The sequence below is a fragment of the Euleptes europaea genome, chromosome 3, assembly GCF_029931775.1.
Source record: "Euleptes europaea isolate rEulEur1 chromosome 3, rEulEur1.hap1, whole genome shotgun sequence".
Lineage (NCBI taxonomy): Eukaryota > Metazoa > Chordata > Lepidosauria > Squamata > Sphaerodactylidae > Euleptes > Euleptes europaea.
The window spans coordinates 17,694,557-17,710,579 of NC_079314.1; the positions used below are offsets into that span (position 1 = coordinate 17,694,557).

The 16,023-nt window shown below is 52.1% G+C and overlaps 1 protein-coding gene across 1 annotated transcript in view; it reads right to left on the reverse strand.

Moving 5' to 3' along the window:
- Positions 1 to 2,017: 2,017 nt before the first annotated feature.
- ARHGAP33 (Rho GTPase activating protein 33) overlaps positions 2,018 to 16,023 on the reverse strand; it is a 56,899-nt gene continuing 42,893 nt past the window's right edge. The window contains 8 exon segments of the mRNA XM_056846410.1: positions 2,018 to 3,242; positions 5,107 to 5,387; positions 5,390 to 5,464; positions 8,782 to 9,339; positions 10,258 to 10,332; positions 12,691 to 12,836; positions 13,970 to 14,159; positions 15,432 to 15,577. Coding sequence (XP_056702388.1) covers positions 2,094 to 3,242; positions 5,107 to 5,387; positions 5,390 to 5,464; positions 8,782 to 9,339; positions 10,258 to 10,332; positions 12,691 to 12,836; positions 13,970 to 14,159; positions 15,432 to 15,577 — 2,620 coding nt within the window. The 3' untranslated portion in view covers positions 2,018 to 2,093.

A 16,023-nucleotide genomic window follows, 5' to 3' on the forward strand; every position in this document is an offset into this window, starting at 1 on the left:
TTAAGTTGAATAAGTTTGTTGGGTGAGTCACGTTATCTGAAATTCTGGCACAGGGGTAGGTTGCTCATTTCCTACTGGCAGCCATATTGGAACGGGAGCCCTGTGAACATTATGCATATGCCTTTTGCGCATAAACCACCGTCACTTGCATTAATATGACCGATGCCTGGTCGTGGCAGAACATGGGCTGCGTCTCACCGCAGGAAACTGGCAGCCAGCCAGGGGTGGCCAAGATCCAGTACAGGCGTAGCTCCAACTGTTTAAATTCAGGAGTGATTCAGCCTCTGGGGGGTTGATGCCTTTTGAAATTACATGTTCAAGGCTCTAATCCTAAGCCCACATCCTTAGAAGTTAAGTCTCACTGAATCAGGTGAAACGTGCTTTCAGGTAAACATAGAACTGGGTTGGCTAGAAAGGACACAATCCTCGCTGAAGCGAACCGTTTTTCCCCAGACCCTGCTGATTTCGATGGGGAATGGCTCGAGTGCATGCTTCTTGCGCCACTGGCATCAACAGGAAATAAAAGTTACATCTGAATTGTGCTCAAACAGAATGCAAAATGCATTTTTTTTTTTGCAAAAGTGAATGGCCCCCGAGGAGTCGCCATCGCTGTTTCCAATTTTTGCTATGAGATCTGATATTATGAAGAGCCCACAGGCTGTAGAAAAGTGCTTTTGGGGTGGGGTGGGGGGACACGGGGTTATGCGGGGGGCTTATTCATCACCCACAATTGCACTAGAATCGTGGGATGGGTGAGCCAGCAGGGACTGTGCATCCAAAGGGGAATAAGGCATCGATTCCCCTCCCTCCTTCCCCCACATAGCTCAAATACTGTCTGCGAAACACACACAAACACCGGCACAGACATACACACGTCAAAGCCCACGCCAATTCCAGACACAAACTCACATCCCCCCCACAAAAAGAACACTGATACACCCAACCCTACATCCTTCCAAACACACACAAACCTGATTCCCAAACGCACACACATACAAAAAAATTTCCATGCCAGGCACACATGCATCTTAAAAACAAAAGAATCCCCTCCACACATACATACATATACAAAGACCCCTCTGATTCTAAATAAACGTACAAACGCTTCGATCCCACCTGCTCCATCAACTAAATTTCTCGGAATTCGCCTCGTTCTACCCAGATTTAAACCCCACAAGCATATGTCCTGTCTCAGGATGTTACACATGCGCAGGCTGGAGTCACTCTAAACATCCTTTTTCTCCTTGCACAAACTGTGGTCACACCTCTGGGGAGGCAGAAGAAAAGGGTGTGTGTGTGTGCTGTTAATGTTTTAATTGGGTTAAGACATGGGTTAAAAAGCTAGAACTTTTCCTCGCTGGAAACGCTGGAAGGATGTCGCGTCTGAAGGGATTGCTGCATCGTTCGCTCCGTCCCTCGCTCCAAAGGCCCTTGGGTAGAGCTCCCGAGAGATTGCGAGCATATCGCAGAGCGATGTGCTTCAGGGGCATCAGGGTGCCAAGAGCAGCCCACTGTGTCAACGCCGGCACCTTGCACCCCCATGAACATGACTAGCAGCACGTTTGGGTCCCGTAGACGTCAGCTGTGGGTGTTATCGCAAGGGCGGCATCGCCATCAAAGCAAAAACAGGAAGTTTGGCCACCTCGCCTGGTTCGTTATGAAGTGACCAAAAGGTCTCCTTTGATGGTGTTCAGGAGCAGTCCCTGGCAATGCATGATGGGAGCGCAGCGGCAACAGGTGGAGTCGCCGGGGAGTCGAAGCGCTGCAGACAATCGCTTCGCGACGTGATGTTGTGCTGGTCTTTGCACGACGGACAGAGTCGCAGCTGCCTCCAGAGGTTCATGTGCTTTCCAAAACCAACAGCCAGTAAAGTCACAGAAACGGGCAAACACAGCAGCCAAAATGGGCGCCAGGTGAGACGTCCCCGGGATCCGCAGCGGCAGATCCTTCCCGCCGACGCCCACGCTTTTCACAGCAAACAGTACACAACATAGTTCCATGAACAGCCAGAGGGAGGTGGGGAAGAGAGGCAAGCAGAAACCCCAGAGCCCAGCCCCGGGGAGCCTTGGTGTGCGCCCCCAGGGCACGGTCTCTCAACAATAGCTGTGCGTTTGGCCCTCCGTGTACACTGTCCAACTGGGCCCCAAGTAGCACCTGGACGGAGACCCCTCCCTCCTTTCGACATTGCCATACTGCAGGGGGGACGGGCAGCACTCGTCCAGCTTCCGCAGCGATGAAGTGGGGGCAGAGGCCTGGCTCCCCGGGCGGGCCAGGGGCCCATCGTACGTGATGATGGGCTCGGGACCGTAGGGGGGTCGGCCCCAACAGGCTGGGGGAGGGCGGTAGAACTGCCACATGGTACGGCTGCACGGCAAAACATCCATCAGCTGGCGGTATGGCCCAGTGGACGGGTATCCCCAGCCAAGCCTCTGCTTCTGAGGCAAGGGAGGTCTGCTGTGGTGTGCTAGAGGCTGAGCAGCTCCGGGGTCGGAATGACTGCGAGGGTGTGCCGTTTCGGGTGGGGGGGAAGATGCGGGGATAGCGGAGGGGGGCTCGGGGAAGGGCACGTTGACGTAGATGGGCTCCTGCCGAGTCACCGCGGGCGGCATTGGCTGGCTGTGCACGCGGTTGTTCTTCAAGATGGGTTGGAGTGACGACGGGGCTGAGGGGAGGTAGGGCTGGCGCCATGGCCTCTCAAACACCCCATAGGAGGCGTTAAATGTGGCCAAATACTCCGGGGGCGGGTAGGACGGCCAGGGCCGCGCCATTCCTGGGTAAGCTGGAGGCTCTCCCGCAATCTCGTAATAGAGATTCTCGTGTTCCAACTGGGAAGGGGGCGTCCCATTAACGCCTGCCCGAGAAGAGACAGGGAAGCGGCTGCTGTGCCGGAGTTGGTGATCTGGGAGGTAGGACTGGAAGGTAGATAGCCGGCTTTTGAGGGGCAGGGGACTCGGGGTGACGGGGAAGTGTGGAGGAGGCGGAGGCTTAGGCGGGGCGGGAGACTGAGTGGACGAAGGGAAAGGGTCTTGGGGCTGGCAGGGCGCAGGATAGGGTGCCGACAGGGGAGGCGGCTGGTGGTGGAAGTTGTAGGTGACGGGCGAGGCGGGAGACTGGCAGGACAAGCGGTACGAGTCCGATAAGGAATGTGGCGGGGGATCTCTCTGGGGCAGGTCGCTGAGGACCCGCCGGTAGGGCGAAAAGGAATCCGAGCTACCCAGGGGTGAGGCCTGGCTTAACGGCACCTGTGGAGAGAGAGGGAACAGTAGAGACTCGTAAAGTATTTTGGAAAACACGCACACAGATAACCCTGGCTCCTTCCCACAGAGATCCTATGATTGCTTCCTCCAAGTGCATGCTCCCCACACCTTCTATCCCAGGGTCCCCAACGTGGTGACTGTGGGTACCATGGTGACCACAGGGACCTTTCTTGGCGCCTGCCCAGTGTTTTGGCAATCTGATTGGCTGTGCAGATTTTTTAAAAACATTGCTTTGGCGGCAGTTGCCACCACAGCACAAGGATCTTCGATGCTTGACGGAAGGTCTCGGCAAGAAAATATTCTTAAAACTATATATTCATTTTTAAAAGGCATCCTATCAGACATCGCTTCTGTCTGAAACGTTAAAGGTTTACTATTAAAATTACACATAAGAGTGTGTGGCTGTCCTCCACGAGAGCCGGGGCCTTTTCGGCCCTGGCGCCGGCCTGGTGGAATGCTCTGTCTGGTGACGTAAGGGCCCTGCGGGACCTTAAAGGGTTCCACAGGGCCTGCAAGACAGAGCTATTCGGCCAGGCCTATGGCTGAGGACAGCCGCAAATATCATCAGCTGGCCTCCCTATTGCCCCTCCTTCCTGTTCTATTGTTGATGTCAACGGAGGGGTAATCCTGCTGCAAACACCCAGCAAAGCGAGTATGGTTAGGCGCCATTTGAAACTTTGTAATTTTGTGTTCTAATTGGGATTTTATTGTTTTAAATTTAGATTCTTATTGTTGGGTGTTGTGATGTTTTTATATGAGGTTGCCCACTCTGAGCCAGCTTTGGCCGGGGAGGGCAGGCTATAATTCACAAAATAAAGTTACTCCTTGACATTTTGGGGTTGGCTCCGCCTCCCGCAGCAGCCATTTTGGGGCTGCGCCCACAGCCCTGGGCCAGGATTTCAAAGGGCCCACAGGCTCAAAATGGTTGGGGGGCCCCTGTTCTATCCTAATCGTTGCCTACTGGGTTTGCGTTCACAGAGAGAGAGAACTTAGCAGAGAGTTCTTCTTTTGTCCAGACTTGGAAACTCCACAGGACGTAGTGGCGCTTGAGAACATCCTCCCTCCGCCATGGTGATACAAGATAGGTCATTCATGATTGGATCCTTTCACTCACGTTCACCCCTGGTCTGTCTGGGTCGTTCCTTAGAGTTATGCATGAGTTTTCCGGCCATTAGAAATGACCTTGCTGCCAGCCCTCGCAAATCCCGGGACCTCCTGTACCTCTATTAACCCAATTCTTCCATCTCCCCTGAGCTCAGCCCAGGTGAAATCCCCATGCATAAGGCAAAGCGTGGGACACGGAAACTTGGGGGAGGGGCGTTTCACAGAAAGCACTACAACCAATTACAAAGCAGTGTGTCAGGGGACAGGGATTCAAATGCTTCCTGCTTCCTCGGAGTTCTTTCTCAGCAGAAGAACAGCATTTAAAAACGAGGGTTGGGTTTCTCCCACCCTCCCTATTCCTTTCAGATAGCTCTGCTTTTTGTTTTTGCTCTTAAAATACTTTTTTATGCAGCAGTTGGGTTTCTGTGGGGGGCGGACTTTTCTCTCACTGCAGCCAATTACAAAGCAGCATTGCAAGGGGCGGGGATTCAAATGCTTCTTGATTGGAGCTTGGAGACTGCTGGTGCAGAGATTCCCCCACAGGAAAGTGTGGGTCCAGTGAGCAACGAACCTCAGGTAAAACTCCCATGTATAAACGACCATAATAATACACTAATAAACTGAGAAACTTGCAGCCTCTGAACAGCAACCCCAGCTCCGCCACCTCCCCAGCCTTATGTCAGGGCCACCCAGCCCTTCCATACCCCTTCCGGTCAACCCCTTCAACCAGCCTCTGTCTCCTCACCTGGTTTCCACCCTGGCGCTCACGGCAATGGCTGCCGACGCTCCTGCCCCTAGCCTGGCCTTGCAGCGATGCGGGACCTGCGGCCTTAGGGCTGGGGCGTACCATGGAGTAGAGCGCCCGCGCTCCACTCGACAGCTCTCCTGCTTTGCACTCCAGGGACAGCGAGCGTCGGAAGTGCGTCCGCGGTTCCCTCTTCCCGCGGCTGGCTTGCTGCTGCTGCTGCAGTACTGCCTGGTGCGCGCTCTCGGCCAGCGCTAGCGCCATCAGCCGAGCTGGGTTCTTGGAGGAGGAGGTGGCGGGATATGGCGCAGCACGGAGAGGGCACCGGGAGATGTGGGGACCGCTTCAGTCTTTGGACCTGAATGGGGGGGGGGGGAGAGAGAGAGACAGAGAGACAGAGAGAGTGAGGAGAAAGATCATGGTGGATCCTACAATCATGATGGGGGCGAGAACATCTTCCCAGGAAGGAGTGCCCAAAAAAAAGCAGACCAAATATGCGTTACAGAGTATATCCTTCCTGCTCCAGCTGGAACTGCAGAGAGATGAAGGTTGAAGTGAGGAAAGGTTGAAGGGAGTTGGGTATTTAGCCCTGCAGAGGCGACGACTGAGAGGTGACCTGATAACCATCTTCAAAGTACTTAAAGGGCTGTCATATATAGAGGAGGGTGCCCAGTTGTTTTCTGTTGCCCCAGAAGGTCGGACCAGAACCAGCGGGTTGAAATTAAATCAAAAGAGTTTCCGTATAGACCACTGGTTCCCAACCAGGGGTCCATGGACCCCCAGGGGTCCGCAAGAACTAAATTAAGGTCTGCGAAACAAAGTTATAAACCCATAATAAAATTGATATTTTCAATTAAAAGTTCTCTATTATAAAAATATATATTCAAATATTATTTTAAGTTTAATGTTTAACTAACAGTTGTGATTAAAAGTTTATTTTCAATTCTCTGATTTTTTATTTTGAACCTTGGGGTCCCTGCACCGAACAAAAAAGTCCTAGTGGTCCCTGGTCAAAAAAAGGTTGGGAACCACTGGTATAGACAGCAGGAAGAATTTTCTAACAAGTTAGAGCGGTTCCTCAGTGGAACAGGCTTTCTCGGGAGGTGGTGAGCTCTCCTCCCCTGGAGGTTTTTAAGCAGAGGCAAGATGGTCATCTGTCTGCAATGCTGATTCTGTGACCTTAGGCAGATAATGAGAGGCAGGGCATCTTGGCCATCTTCTGGTGACTAGGGATGTGGGGGGGGGGGTAGTTGTGAATTTATTGCATTGTGCAGATGTTGGACTAGATGACCCTGGTGGTCCCTTCAAACTCTATGATTCTCCAGACATTCCCAGCTCCCTCAGCCTTTCCTGGTAGGGTTTGGTCTCCAGGCCCCTGATCTTCCTCGTCGCTCTCCTCTGCACCTGCTCCATTCTGTCCACATTCTTTGCTGAAGTGAGGCCTCCTGAACGGCACAGGTGCGGCCTGACCAATGCAGTGTACAGCGGAACTATGACATCTTGCGATTTGGATGTTATGCATCATAGCATAATAATTTAACAGTCTGTATGGCAGACATTTATTCAAATATTATCTACTTCAGGCAGATTCAGATGACCACCTAATCATACACCTGCACCTGATGTGTATACAAATCTTCTTTATCACTTAGCAGAGTAATATAGACCCAGACACTGTGGCAAATCTGGGTCCATCCATTTTGTCTCCTAAATGTGTTGTATTTGATGAGTTTTATGGACCCTGTTATGGCCATTTCAAGCAGTGCTCAAACTGTAGGGGAGCCAGGGGGGGGGAGACCTTCCCCCATCTTCTGTGACAGGCCCCCTAGCTACTGTTTTAGAATGCTCCCGAGGAAGTTATGATATGGGACCTACATAATTTTGTTGTTTATAATTTTTACATTAGACCTCAGAATGCAAATGTCTGACCTTTTGTACATTTTCACATTCTGCTTTTGAAAACCAACTTTTCAGCTTGCTGTCAAAGCCACTTTTACTATTTTATTTTTGTCGATAACTTTCAAGGGAACTATGTTAAATGTCAGAGACCAAGATTTTTGGGGTATAAACTTTTGGGAGAGAGCTCCCTTCATGTCTGATGATGGGAGCTTTGACTCTCGAAAGCTTATACCCCAGAAATCTTCTTGGTCTCTAAGGTGCTACTGGACTCAAACCTAGCAGTTCTACTGCAGACCAACACAGCTACGAAAGAAAGAAAGAAAGAAAGAAAGAAAGAAAGAAAGAAAGAAAGAAAGAAAGAAAGAAAGAAAGAAAGAAAGAAAGAAAGAAAGAAAGAAAGAAAGAAAGAAAGAAAGAAAGAAAGAGGGAGGGAGGGAGTAAAGGAAGGAAGGAAGGAAGGAAGGAAGGAAAGAAGGAAGGAAGGAAGGAAGGAAGGAAGAAGGAAGGAAGGAAGGAAGGAAGGAAGGAAGGAAGGAAGGAAGGAAGGAAGGAAGGAAGGAGGGAAGAAGGAGGGAGGGAAGGAGGGAAGAAGGAGGGAGGGAAGAATGAGGGAGGAAGGAAGGAAGAAAGAGGGAGGAGGGAAGGGAAGGAAGGAAGGAAGGAAGAGGGAGGGAGGAAAGAAGGAAGGAAGGAAGAAGGAGGGAGGGAGGGAAGGAAGGGGGAGGGAGGGAAGGAAGGGGGAGGGAGGGAAGGAAGAATGAGGGAGGAGCGAAGGAAGGAAGGAGGGAAGGAAGGAAGAGGGAGGGAGGGAGGGAGGGAGGGAGGGAGGGAAGGAAGGAAGGAAGGAAGGAAGGAGGGGAAGAAGGGAGGGAAGGAAGGAAGGAAGAGGAGGGAGGGAAGGAAGGAAGGAAGGAAGAAGGAGGGAGGGAAGGAAGGAAGAGGGAGGGAGGAAGGAGGGAGGGGAGGGAGGGAGGGAAGGAAGGAAGGAAGGGAGGGAGGGAGGGAGGGAGGGAAGGAAGAAGGAGGGAGGGAGGGAGGAGGGAAGGACGGGGGAGGGAGGGAGGGAGGGAAGGAAGGAAGGAAGGAAGAAGAAGGAGGGAGGGAAGGGGGAGGGAGGGAGGGAGGGGAGGAGGGAAGGAAGAGGGAGGGAGGGAGGGAGGAAGGAAGGAAGAAGGAGGGAGGGAAGGGGGAGGGAGGGAGGGAGGGAGGGAAGGAAGAAGGAGGGAGGGAGGGAAGGAAAGAGGGAGGGAGGGAGGGAAGGAAGGAAGGAAGGAGGGAGGGAGGGAAGGGAAGGGAAGGGAAGGAAGGGAAGAAGGAAGGAAGGAAGGAAGGAAGGAAGGAAGGAAGGAAGGAAGGAAGGAAGGAAGGAAGGAAGGAAGGAAGGAAGAAAGAGAGAGAGAGAGAAGGAAAGAGGGAAGAAAAGATAGAAACCACATGTTTAGCGCTGAGAGTTTGCAAAATATTTTTCCCATTCAAATTAAGTTTACCTCTAATCAGTTACCCCATAATCTATTAGTTTTACTGATTAGATTTCACCATCTCTGAGAGTCAAAAGAGCTCTGAGCAGGGGGCCCTGTCTCCCCTTCTGGGGCCCCTCAGCTACACTCACAACCAGAGCGGATGTCTCCATTCCCATCCACGCACACGTACTGACAAAGAAGGTGTTCTAACTCTTGGGCTATGAGTTCAGAACGGTCGACGGGCAAGTCTTCCCGACTAACAGAACGCAGAGAGCTTGCATTCACGGAACACAAGGTGTGCGCCAAAGGTACTCACTGCGAGGCAGCGCACGGCCTTTGGCTTGCGTGAGCTTGCAGCGGACTTCGCGTTTGCAGCTGTCACTCAGCTGGCCCCCAGCAGCGCTCAGCAGCATGGAGATCATGTGCGGGGGCGAGGCGTGCACACTCCGCCCCTTGGCCTCGCCGCCGGCAAACATTTCCAGCACCTTGTCGGGCAGGGAGATGGGTAAAGGCTCCGACGTGTCCTGTCCGATTGTGGGGGGCGAACTGGGCGAGAGGGCCCCGGGGGGGCTCGGGGAGCTGGAGCTGTCGGAGGGCGAGGATCGCCGGGCAGGAGGGCTGCACTGGAAGGTCAGCGGGTCGAAGTCCAGGCCGCGGAGGCCGGGAGGACTCATCTCCAGCTCCGAGTCCAGCTCTGAGTCGCCTTCCAGCCAGGAAGAGCGGCGCCGTGCGATCATGTCGGCTGCCCCAGCGGGGCCGTCCCCCCGGCCCGACACGGAGGAGCCCAGGGAGGAACACGAACGGCATGGCTTCAGGGTGGGGAAGGCGTCGCTGCTGGAGTGTGGGCGCCGCAGGCAGGGCAGCTTGGGGAGACCTAGGCCAAAGATAGAAAGAAAGAGGAGTTGGTTTTTCTATGCCGACCTTCGCTAACACTTAAGGAAGAATCAAACTAGCTGATAACCCCCTTCCCTTCCCCTACCCCCAACAGACACCCCGTGAGGTAGGTGGGGCTGAGAGAGCTATAAGAGAGCGGTGACTAGCCCAACGCATAATGCTGTTATTATGCCAATAAAGGTTTATGTATGTGTGTGTGGCTAGCCCAAGGTCACCCAGCCGGCTTCATGTGGAGGAGTGGGGGATCAAACCCAGTTCTCCAGATTAGAGTTCGCCGAGCCAAACCACCACTCTTAACCACTACACCATGCTGCAAGGATGAATGGCAGGACCCCCCCACCCCCGACAAATTGTGTATTTGAGAGTAGAAGAAGAGTTGGTTTTTATATGCCAACTTTCTCTACCACTTAAGGAAGAATCAAACCAGCTTACAATCGCCTTCCCTTCCCCTCCCCACAACAGACACCCTGTGAGGTAGGTGGGGCTGAGAGAGCGTGTGACTAGCCCAAGGTCACCCAGCTGGCTTCGTGTGTAGGAGTGGGGAAACCAACTGAGTTCACCAGATTAGCCTCCGCCGTTCATGCGGAGGAGTGGGGAATCAAACCTGGTTCCCCAGATCAGAGTCCACCGCTCCAAACCACCGTTCCTAACCACTACACCATGCTGGTTCTTGCACCAGCACTAACCCTCTCCCCCTTTTAAGCCCGGTGGCGACCATCGTGGGCCGAGCGGTTGGGAAGGCCGTGACCCGCTGTGATTATACAGGGGACTTTTTGTGCAGCTGATTTTTTTTTTTATTACAGGGGGAAAGTCACCACGAGGTTGGCAAAGCCAGTACAAAAAGCAGGCTCCCTCTTCCTGGCTCGCTACTTCGCAATTCCCAGCCCACAAGATTTACCTGTCATACTGGCCTGGGAGGTCAGGGACTCCTCGCTCTTGGCCGATCTCAGGGTGACGGTCTCAGCTTGGCCCCCTAGGGCAAGAGACAACGAGAGGCCAAGTTATCGTCAGTCCCCAGAAAGGCCTTAACACAATCTTCCACCTTGTTTCAAACCTCATTCATTCAACAGTTCCACATGTCATGCTGCTGGGTACTCATTTTCCAAGGGCGGGGGGGGGGGCTGATTCAGATTGGGACCACAGCATGGGAGCATAAGGGGCTTTACCCTTCCCTCCCTGCACCATTTTCTCGACCTGAAATGGCCTCAGGAGAGGAGGAGGAAAAGAAGAGTTGGTTTTTATATGCCGATTTTCTCTACCAATTAAGGAAGACTCGAACTGGTTTACAATCACCTTCCCTTCCTCTCCCCACAACAGGCACCCTGTGAGGTAGGTGGGGCTGAGAGAGCTCTAACAGAGCTGTGACTAGCCCAAGATCACCCAGCTGGCTTCATAAGGAGGAGTGGGGAAACAAATCCAGTTCACCAGATTAGCCTCCACTGCTCATGTGGAGGAGTGGGGAATCAAACCCGGCTCTCCAGGTCAGAGTCCACCGCTCCAAACCACCGTTCTTAACCACTACACCATTCTGGCTCTCCTCTGGAGGAGGAGGAAGAGTTGGTTTTTTATACCTTGCTTTTCTCTACCAAAAGGAGTCTCAAAGCAGCTTACAATCACCTTCCCTTCCTCTCCCCACAACAGACACCTTGTGAGGTAGGTAGGGCTGGGAGAGTTCGGAGAGAACTGACTAGCCCAAGGTCACCCAGCAGGCTTCATGTGGAGGGGAATCACACCTGGTTCTCCAGATTAGAGTCCGCCACTCTTAACCACTACACCACACTGGCTCCCCATTGAGGGGCTGGACGTGCAGCCTGTCAGTACATATGTACCCATCCACTCATGGGGCAAGTAGCATCCCCTGCCCGAGCCGTTTCTCCCACAGTGACATGGTCCCATTCCGAATCAGGGTCCGGCACTTGGGCGAAAAGTTGGGTCCCGGAACCCAGACCCAACCCATGAAAAAAAATCTTGTCTAGCTTAGCTGTAAGTCTCCATATCCCAGCAAGTTTATTCTCCGCATTTGCAACTGCACTATTATTGTGAAGGGGAAGGTTCCCTGTGCAAGTACCGGGTCATTCCTGACCCATGGGGTGACGTCACATCATGACGTTTACTGGGCAGACTATGTTTACAGGGTGGCCTTCCCCAGTCCTCTGGGTGCTCATTTACCGACCTTGGAAGGATGGACGGCTGAGTCAACCTTGAGCCGGGATACCTGAACCCGACTTCCATTGGGATCGAACTCAGGTCGTGAGCAGAGCTTGGACTGCAGTACTGCAGCTGACCACTGTGTGCCACGGGGCTTCTGCACTATTATTAACTGGTGCAAAGTTCCATATTGGAATATCTCACTTTCCTTTTCAAAAAGTCCCTGTGGCTGCTCAAATAAGCTTAGAAACACACAGGAATCGCTTGATTAGGCGCCAGAAGCCCAAATGAGAGCCTTTGTTGCCCTGGATACACTTTAATTGTATTAATAAAGTCTGATTCTCTAATAGCCCTAAGGCTATTAAATGAGAACAGGTTATACAAAATTGTGTGAATGCAAGGCTCCTTTGATTTCTTTACATAATTTATCAAGGACATGAATTGTGATTTTTTTCCCCTGGGTATAATTTTATATTTTAGCCAGAATAAACAAAAAAAACACACCAAAAAATGGGTACTTGAAGAACTCCAGCATGTCTTTTTAAAGGCACTTTGTCCTATAACTGAACAGTTTAAATGTCAGAAAAGGTAAGACAGTCTGTGCAGAAACATTTATGGCTTTTATTTCCTGTGCTTGATCTTAATTGCTTTTGTAAATTGTTTTCTCTAAAGAAAAACTTCTAGTTCAAAATGTGCGGGGAATTCTAAAATGTCCTCAATGGGTATTCAAGCAAATTTGTATTGCAGATTTCTGCGCTACTTTAGTGTGGAATTTGGAGGGGGGGCAGGAAACATACAGACCTGCCTCGTACATCCTAGACCAGGGTAGCTACAGATTGGTTATGGAACAAAGGAAGACAGTGTCGGTAAAGAGAAGAAGAAGAGTTGGTTTTTATATGCCAACTTTCTCTACCACTTAAGGAAGAATCAAACCAGCTTACAACCGCCTTCCCTTCCCCTCCCCACAACACACACCCTGTGAGGTAGGTGGGGCGGAGAGAATTGTGACTATCCAAGGTCACCCAGCAGGCTTCATGTGGAGGAGTGGGGAAACCAACCCGGTTCACCAGATTAGCCTCCGCCGCTCATGTGGAGGAGTGGAGAATCAAACCCGGTGCTCCAGATCAGACTCCACTGCTCTTAACCACGACACCACACAGTCAATATCAGTTGGGTCTCTCACCTGGCAGAGTCTCTCCGAGTCCAAAGAGCTCACCGAGCCGATGTGATTTCTTGCGGAAGGTGACGGGCGCCTTGCCGATGGCGAAGAATGCCTTCCAGCTGGGGCCCGAGGTCTTGCGTAGTCTCCCGTTGCTTTCTGCCTTTTGCCTATAGGAGGGACACACGGGGTCAGTCTGGAACCACGCTCTCCAGCACCCTGGATTAGAGAGAGCGACACACTCCCTCCAAGAGAAATCCAATTCTCCCTCAAAGAACACACTGCCGCTGCAGGTGAAAATCCAGCATCTCCTTTGCTGAGCTGGCTGTTAAAAGATCTTGCCCTGGACGGCCCAGGCTAGCCTGATCTCATCAGATCTCAGAAGCTAAGCAGGGACAGCCCTGGCTAGTACTTGGATGGGAGACCGCCAAGGAATGCCAGGGTCGCTATGCAGAGGCAGGCAATGGCAAACCACCTCTGTTCGTCTCTTGCCTTGAAAACCCCATAAGGGGCTGCCCTAAGTTGGCTGGGACTTGAAGTCAACAAAACAGAACAAATGACAACGATGTTTGTAAGAATTATCTTGCTGCATCGAAAAATCACAGAATCAGAAGTGGCCATACAGGCCATCTAGTTCAACCCCCTGCTTAATGCAGGATCAGCTTAGAGAATCCCTGACAAGTGTTTCTCCAGCCTCTGTTTAAAGACTGCCAGTGAGGGGGAGCTCACCACCTCCCTAGGTAGCCGATTCCATTGTCGAACAACTCTTACTGTAAAAAAATGTTTCCTAATATCCAGTACCTTTCCGCCTGCAATTTAAACCCATTATTGTGAGTCCTATCCTCTGCTGCCAACAGGAACAGCTCCCTGCCCTCCTCGAAGTGACAGCCCTTCAGATACATAAAGAGAGCAGTCATGTCCCCCCTCAACCTCTTCTTCTCCAGACTGAACATTCCCAGCTCCCTCAGCCTTTCCTCGTAGGGCTTCGTCTCCAGGCCCAATCATCCTCGTGGCTCTCCTCTGCACCCGCTCCATTCTGTCCACATCCTTTTTGATATGGGGCCTCCAGAACTGCACACAATCCTCCAGGTGCGGCCTGACCAATGCAGCATACAGTGGAACTATGACATCAGATTTGTCTAGTCCAGCATCTGGCTTTCAGCAACACCCAGCCCAACGCCACCAGAAGCTCCCAAGGAGAGCAATGGAAGTATGGGCCTTCTGTCCCCAGAATCCGGACTGGGGCCTGCCTCATTGCCCAGAGGTTCTTGGGACCTACCCCTACGTTCTCCATCCCCGTTACCTGGCGTCAGGTGATCCCAATACGGAGGAGACTTTCCCCTGTCCCTGCGGATCGGTGGACTCGCGGCTGGCCTCCAGCTTGGTCATCTTGCACAGGGCCTGAGTGCGCGCCTGAGCCTCCTCCAGAGACAGCAGTCGGGTGGAAGGGCAGCTGACCAGCTGGGATTTGGGTCGGGGAAGGAAGCAGCGTCCTGGTGGAGACAGGAAATTGGCGGTGCAGGGAGGAACGTTACAGCCTGCTCATACGCTCACGGGTCCAGTGTCCGAAGGACACTGTGACCATACAAACGGATGTCCCATGGACACGCACGAGAGGGTTTCAGTGCAGAAAGTAGTGCTATGTGCCACTGGAACACAGGTCAGGAAATAACCCCTCACTAGTGATGGTCAAAAGGGGATAGAATGTTACTCTGGAATTTCCATATTATTATGGCTGAGGTCGGAGTTGGTTTTTATACTCCGATTTTCTCTACCTTTCTCAAACCGGCTTACAATCACCTTCCCTTCCTCTCCCCACAACAGGCACCTTGTGAAGTAGGTGGGGCTGAGACAGTTCGAAGAGAACTGTGACTGGCCCAAGGTCACCCAGCAGGCTTCATGTGGAGGAGTGGGGAAACCAACCCGGTTCACCAGATTAGAGTCTGCCGCTCATGTGAAGGAGTGGGGAAACAAATCCAGTTCACCAGATTAGAGTCCACCGCTCATGTGGAGGAGTGAATATGCAGGGCAATTCAGCCTGGAACGTGCTGCTAATTACCATGCAAAAATGTCCAATGTCTTTTCTGGACTCCTCCAGGGCGTCTGCCAATACTGCTATAAGATTTCACTACTATCTTCTTGTCACACACACACAAGCCTCATGGGAGAATATGGGATTCAAGAGAGGTTTCTTCATTCTTGCTAAGGCACACAGCTAGCAATTACAGAAGGCGACCTCCTAACAAAGCATCTTGGCCAAACGCCCAGTGGCCAATTTTGTCAGAATTAGACATTCTGTGCCAAGGAAGAAAAAAGAAGAGTTGGTCTTTATATCCCACTTTTCTCTACCAGAAGGAGTCTTAAAGCAGCTCACAATCGCCTTCCCTTCCCCACTCCACAACAGACACCTTGTGAGGTAGGTGAGGCTGAGAGAGTTCGGAGAGATCTGTGACTAGCCCAAGGTCATTCAGTAGGCTGCATGTTTAGGAGTGGGGGAACCAACCTGGTTCTCCAGATTAGAGTCCTGTGAAGGAGCGGGGAATCAAACCTGGTTCTCCAGATTAGAGTCTGCCACTCTTATCCACACCATGCTGGCTCTTTGCCTGAGGTGGGAGGGTCGGGCGGACATCTACAGCTATAATAAAAATGTAAATAAACTGCTCTTTCTCAGCTTCCCTCGAGAATTCTGGGATTTGTAGGAAGATGCTGGGTGAGTCTTAGCAGGATTCTTAGCACCCTGACAGAAATACGGTCTGGAGAGGTACCTGCACTGTCCTTCCCAACGGAGGTGAAGGTGTCGCTGAAGAGAACCTGAACGTTGTTGAGAAGAAACTCGACCACGAGGGACTGAACTCGGACTTCCTGGAAGGCGTCAGCGCCACACTGCGCTACGGACTCTAGGGCCATCGAACTGCCGTGAAGAAAGGGAGGAGCAATTATTAGGCAGCCTGGTATTTCTGTGAGAATCAAGGAAGGCTGGGGAAGGGTACAAGCACATTTGTGGGTTTCTAATCTGTGAGGGGCGTGGCACAGACCTGAGGTAAGCAGGGAAGTAAGGCCAGGCTGCCAAATTATGAGATCACGATGAACACAGGCAGGGTGCCAGGAATGGGCATTGGGTTGGTGTGGGGGGAACTCTAAGGCATTATGGGTAAGGTCAGGAACAGAGTAATGGTGGGGGAAAGAGATAAAGGCTAGTAAAAGCACAGGTGGAATCTCAGATGAAGAGCTAAACAGCATTGCCGGCAGAACATCTTCCTGTTTCAAACGCGTGCCAAAGCTACAGCCCCAATTCAGTGGCTTAGGCTGAGATCGGAGGCACTCGCCTTGATCCAAAGGGGTGGGGGAGGACAGAAT